Source organism: Apis dorsata, unplaced genomic scaffold (genome assembly GCF_000469605.1).
Source record: "Apis dorsata unplaced genomic scaffold, Apis dorsata 1.3 scaffold_631, whole genome shotgun sequence".
NCBI lineage: Eukaryota > Metazoa > Arthropoda > Insecta > Hymenoptera > Apidae > Apis > Apis dorsata.
The window spans coordinates 429,736-435,984 of NW_006263826.1; the positions used below are offsets into that span (position 1 = coordinate 429,736).

Sequence of the window (6,249 nt, forward strand, 5' to 3'; positions counted from 1 at the left end):
TATAAAAGGACACAAACATACATTGTACAAATAGATGAAATTTTTATTCGTATGAAGTGTTAACACGCTATCGTGCTGTCCAGACATCTCTTTGGTAATATCGTCGTGCTTTTTTCATCGCAAAAATTTAATACTGTAGTTTTTGCAGTGATATGTTTTCTTTATGACATTTTCATATATCATATACGAACCCGAGTATAATTCTATGTACATTTTGCCAAATTATAATATTTTTTATTTAACATCCATTTCACTTTTGTTAATCATTTACATATTACTTCAACGTTAAATTCATATGTGAAACGAAATATGCAATCGGATTTACAAACACTGATTTTTATAAACATGTATCCATTTTCACCCGTATACATAGTAATAATATCGCAACAGTATTATCTACAATAATTTTAACTAGCGAGGTTTTTTTCTTTTTTTGTAACGTTGCGTTACATATTCTTTTGTTGTCAGTATAAAAATTGTTATTTGTATACAAATAATTATATAAAACATGTGAGTTTGAACTCGTAAGAGAAAATATTCGTGTTTATAGAGAAGAGATATCATTTCGATGCAATTGATTAATTGCATTTTTCTCTGTTTAATTTCGCATTATTTTTGAAAACAATACTATTAAAATTCATTACAAGCATTGAGCAAAAACGTCATACAAGACATTTTACACCGACGAAGCACGCAAAGAAAATTAATATAATTAATGTTCTTCAGTTTTTAATAATAAGGTTAGGTGTCTCTCTTTATTCTCTTTCAATGAAAATTCTTAATTATCTAGAATTGTTTTTAAACAAATTATAAAAACATGGAACATAAGAAAACTAAATAATAATCCTTTACATTAGAAATACATCATTAATTTTTTTCTTTGAATTTCTTGAATTTTTGTTATGATTTATTTAATGTTATCCAATTAGAATAAAATTGCAAACAAAATGGAAAAACATACAAAATACAAATAAGAAAAACATATAAAAAAAAAATACAAAATGATTTTCGAATGTTTGTTTTAAATTATGTTTCTGAAAAATGTTACTGATATTAAATAATTCACAAACTAATGAGTATAATGCAACATTAATTATTATCAATTATAACATAGAAAGAATAAAATTCAAGATAATATTATATATTCCGATATGAATGTCGTATAAATTTCATAAATTCACTCATATCCAGAATTATAGCTACTTTATACACATATACATATACGATACATACATATACATATACGATAAATAATGTATAATTAATGATCTATACAATACAAAAATTAAAATTCATACAATACGATAAAATTCATTATATATACGATGTTATTTTCGATAATATCTCGACTAAGGACGGTTAATACTTTTGGACGAAGTTTCGAGTTTATGCAATATACAAATAATTTAAAAAATTTATTTTAAACATTAATTTTAAAAATAATGAAATGTTAAAAAAACAAGTTCTTTATTTTAAACTTTTTAATAATATATAAATATTATTATCGATGAATTAATATACTTTTAAGAAAATAGATTATACGACATCTATATCGGAAATTAAAAAAATGCACAGATAAAGCACGACAAATATACAGGTACATTTACCTTCTGCCAAGCAACACAGATTTATGCATTTTCATTAAAAAGAAAAGAAAAAAAAAAAAAGGAAATATATATATGTATATAAAAAAAAACATGAAAATTGATTAAAATTAAATTATATAATAATTGGCACTTTCAATCGAATCGATAGATTGTACCATCTTAAATGTTAAATGAATAGATCTTAAAGCTTTAATGATGTATGATCATAAAATTATAAGATTTTTTTCTATAATTAAATATTCTAAATATAACGAAAACTTAGTTTATTAATAACAATAAGATACGAAATTTTTCTCTTTTTACTTACAAAAAATACCAGACGTGAACTTCATAGTTTATGCTTACATCAATCATATAATTTTTTTCCAATCACCATTTAATATCAAACGTAAATTTTACTAAAACTTTTAAAAAAAAGAAAGTTATTATCTATAATAAAAATAACTCTTATTATACAGACAGATTATGTTCAGTCTCTCTCTAAGTATAAAAGTCATTTTACGAATAACGATTAATGCTAAAAAATTATTTGATAATGTGTCGAATCTATGGAGTTCACACTGGCGTAGGAAGTGGTTGGGTACTGATTGTTGTCGTTTTGGAGTAAAGGAGAGTCAGGTCCACATACTTGACTCTTATATTTGTTTCTGGCCCTGCTGGCATATTCATTGGTTCTTCTACGCCTTCGGCGCGACATCACGCCTACGAAGAAAAGTAAGAGAAAATAAATAATTTAGATTTTTATTTCATTTTAAATTATAATTGCCTAAAAGCGTATTATGTGTTAGTATATTATAGGATAGTATATATAGGATAAATAAATTATAATACAAATAATAATGCTTAAGAAAAAGAAAGCAAATATAATGAAAAGGAGGAAGATATGAGGAAGATATGATCTATTCACCAGTGGTAATACATCTTTTTCATATCCCTCTTTTAAATTTGATATTGTAAAATAATTCACACATAATAGAAGAACTAACAACTATTTTCATCATCAATTATATTTATATAATTAAATCAAATTATTGATAACACATAATACCTAGATTCTATATTACACACAATGGCAATCTTACCACAAGAGCACTAATGAAACACATGAAATAGAAAGATATTTTGCAACTAATTTGTAATTATTGAATCAACGAAAAGTAAAAGATTTTAACAAAGAAGCATATCCTTATAGAAATAAATATTCCATCCCACACTCATCAACATACACAGACTGCATTTATAGTACATAAATTCTGGAAAAAAGCTTATAGTATCCGCAATTTTGAGTACCTATATTAAAATTAAGCAAGTGCAGAAAATTTCACTTGATAGATAAAAGATATTTATAGTGTTCATTTTATATTACAGAACATAGTTGTTTTTATCAAACAATTTTAAGATATACAAATGTGTTGCATAAAGCTACGTTATGTGTCGAGAAATTGAATAAAGATAGGAATGTTGTCATGACATAAAAAAAGTGTAAATATATGTGTATCCTGCGTACCTATCTTTGATATTCGAGCACTCTGAAGGTAGGTGTGCTTGTGGTGGGTGTGGGAGGAGAATTGAGTTTGCTTACGCCATGATTCAAGGAAGTCTCCTGTACGTTGTCCAGATTTCCTTGCATTGCTCTCTTGTGATTTGCCAACTTTTCTCTGTTCATTGGTGTGCCTAGAATCACCAGAAGCTATGACAAAGCTCGCTCAAATTATTTTTCTATTTTTATTTTTAATCCTTTTTTGAAAAGAATTACTAGAAGATCGCCGATACTCGAAGATAATTTTCTATATCAATATGGATAAATACAAATATTAATATTATTAAAACAAAGAAACAAAAAGGAATATATACTTTGTAATAAATATATATCTTCAAATACAATCTTCTTGCATGTCAATTATATATTTAATATCTAGGGATATGAAAATTAAATTTATTATTTATTATATGTTCATTATATTATGTATTTATACTGTTCAAGTGACACTGGTGTTTTCTTTCAAATAATAGTATAGATGAAATCCCTAAATAATGTAATATGATGTGCATAAAAATTATAAATTTAATATGAAAATATATTATTGAAAATGTAATTAATCTTACCAATGTAACTTAGTAATACTGGTAAAAATATTAACCCGTGTGCAGCTCCAAATAGCACAATACCCAGATACATTCTGAAGTAAAATACCTGAAAGTTTGTTCAAATACAATACAAAATTTTCAAAAGTTGTATTTAAAAAGAAATAAGATAAAGAAAAAAAGAGCATAGGAAATACTAATAAATGTAAGTTTTTTTAAATTGAATTACATATTATATACCTTAAAGATTTGACTTTTAGCGAAACCGAGTACTATAATTCCACCAAATTTGGTAAGAGTTATACCGCTAAAGATTGAACTTCCCATATTCGTTAATGCATCAGCAACTCTTTCAACTCTTGTTGTTTTTACTGATACTGAGAAAGAATGTACTAAATGACTACAAAATTCTACAGCAATTCCAACAGCCTTAAAAAAAAAAAAAAAAACAAATTATTAATTCATTTAATGACATTTTGTGTTTAATAAAACTTATACCAAATATATTTACCATAACGAGATTAACAAGAGACACTGCATTTAATGTTATATGCCACCAATACATTAAACCGCCGATATTGACGACAATCATAGTAATAGTTATTACAACAACAACAGAGGAAAATATATCTAAACCCATTAAAAAGAAAGTTACTGCGAAAATAGCAATTAAAGATATTCCTATGCTGTATAACGTATCAGGCCACATTGTTAAGTACTGCTCATAAAAAACATAGAATATACTATATGGAAACACTTCAACCGTTGAATTATCACCGATACTTTTTAAATAATCATCAATCATGTTTGTAATATTTGCAGATACAGTTCTAGCAGCTCTCATCGATTCATAATAATCGGCAGATGTTTTTAATATAGTATGATAAGCCATAAAATAAGACGCTCCGACTTTCGATAGGCCTGTCAGAGGATCGGTAACATAATTAACACCATGACCATAAGCAGCGTGACCTGCTTTAGCACATGTATCATCAGGATTATCTTGTAAGAAAAATGATACGTAACGGTCAAAATCTGTTGGTATAGGCCGACCAATTTCATTTTTGGTAATATTACATAAAGAGCAATATTTGGTAGATCCTAAAATAATAAAATTATTATTTATTTATTTTTTTTATTATTCAATAATATATTGCAAAATATAATAAAAATTATTCAATTTTATACCTGTATGTGGACAGAAAGAATGATTCGACATAAAATATTTACAACAAGTTGATAATTGAGACCAATCGATATAATCATCTAACCACGACGATGCAGGTTTTGCTATATATGTTCTAAATAAATAATTATTTTAATATTTGTTGATAATTATTATTAATAATTTGATATAAGAAATATATATATTTTTATCTCTCTCACCTATTTGATTGTTTTGATGCTATAAATATTTGAGTAGATACTGAATCACTGTTACAATATTGACCACCACATACAAGATTTTGTGCTCTTTTATCGGAATAATTTAAACCTTCTTTTACAACGAAATACATTGGTGGTCCAATAGATAAATAACTATTTAAAAACTGAAAAAAAAAAAAAAAATAAAAGAGATAAAATGAAAGAAAAAAAATGTTATATCTATTTTTTATAAATCTATATTCGTAATTAATGAACATGCAATATTTATATGCAATATACTTACTTTGAAATATTTCAAAACAAAGCTATCTTCGGGCATGGAAAGTTCTTGGTCTAGACCAATTTCGATATGTGGGACAACGGCGATACTCGAACAAATCCAACCAAAGAATATTATCATAACGAATGCTCGTACCCATTTTTTCAATAATAATGGGACATACACAATTTTGAAAAGTTTGTATAAAATACCATTTACTACTTCTTCTCCATTGTCTTTTTTTGAACCATGTACAAAACAGCATACATCAAGTTTATTATTCTAAAAAATGTATAAAAAATTAATTATGTTAAATTTTTATTACAGAATAATGTATATGATTTTATTAATACATACTGCTTGACGAATAGTATCTAATGCTAATAAGCTAACAAAACATGTTACTTGTAGCACAAAGTCTACTAATAATGCCATACCGGCATACAGAGCAAAAGCTTTAACAGCAGGCATGTCAGATAATCCGCCTAAAAGAACAAAATATTTTCAATATAATTTAATTTGGTATTTTTTATTTAATATGTTGCATACAAATATTTTTAATATTTACCAAGAAAGAAACAACAACTTTCTGATACACTAGTAAGTAACATGCTTGGTCCCACTTGACCGAGAATACGACCAATATGTTCAGGTATTGATTCATTGGGACGACGACTTTCTCTTTGATGTGTTTGAACTAGAATAAAAATATTGTCCACTCCAACAGCAAGGACAAGAAATGGTATGACTTCAATAATAATAAGTGTTGCAGGAATGCCAATGAAACCAAACAAACCAACAGAACATACAACAGAAGCCAATACTAGAAGTACACCACCAAGACCAAGAGTAATTTTAGAATCGATCTAAAAAAAAAAAAAAAAAAAAAAAAAAAAAAAAAAAAAAAAAAAA

General features: G+C 26.1%; 2 protein-coding genes across 10 annotated transcripts in view; both read right to left on the minus strand.

The window, feature by feature from the left end:
* Nucleotides 1–6,249, minus strand: part of LOC102674846 (uncharacterized transmembrane protein DDB_G0289901-like) — a 44,850-nt gene that overhangs the window by 37,853 nt on the left and 748 nt on the right. For all 3 annotated transcript variants that reach the window (XM_031513351.1, XM_031513349.1, XM_031513350.1), the window contains exon 2: nt 2,255–2,260. Coding sequence is in view for 1 of the 3 variants with exons in the window: in XM_031513349.1 (XP_031369209.1) it covers nt 2,255–2,260 (6 nt within the window). In the remaining 2 variants the exon portion in view is untranslated. The remainder of the gene's footprint in view (nt 1–2,254; nt 2,261–6,249) is intronic.
* Nucleotides 1,835–6,249, minus strand: part of LOC102677584 (NPC intracellular cholesterol transporter 1) — an 11,114-nt gene continuing 6,699 nt past the window's right edge. For 5 of the 7 annotated variants that reach the window (XM_006621435.2, XM_006621437.2, XM_006621436.2 and 2 more), the window contains 9 exons: nt 5,906–6,203; nt 5,695–5,822; nt 5,362–5,619; nt 5,079–5,242; nt 4,881–4,993; nt 4,204–4,793; nt 3,933–4,121; nt 3,714–3,801; nt 1,835–2,309 (listed from right to left, as the gene is read on the minus strand). In XM_006621435.2, the coding sequence (XP_006621498.1) occupies nt 2,125–2,309; nt 3,714–3,801; nt 3,933–4,121; nt 4,204–4,793; nt 4,881–4,993; nt 5,079–5,242; nt 5,362–5,619; nt 5,695–5,822; nt 5,906–6,203 (2,013 nt within the window). In that variant the 3' untranslated portion in view covers nt 1,835–2,124. Of the gene's footprint in view, nt 2,310–3,114; nt 3,282–3,713; nt 3,802–3,932; nt 4,122–4,203; nt 4,794–4,880; nt 4,994–5,078; nt 5,243–5,361; nt 5,620–5,694; nt 5,823–5,905; nt 6,204–6,249 lie in introns of all 7 variants that reach the window. The other 2 variants (XM_006621434.2, XM_006621433.2) reach the window with 2 other exon arrangements.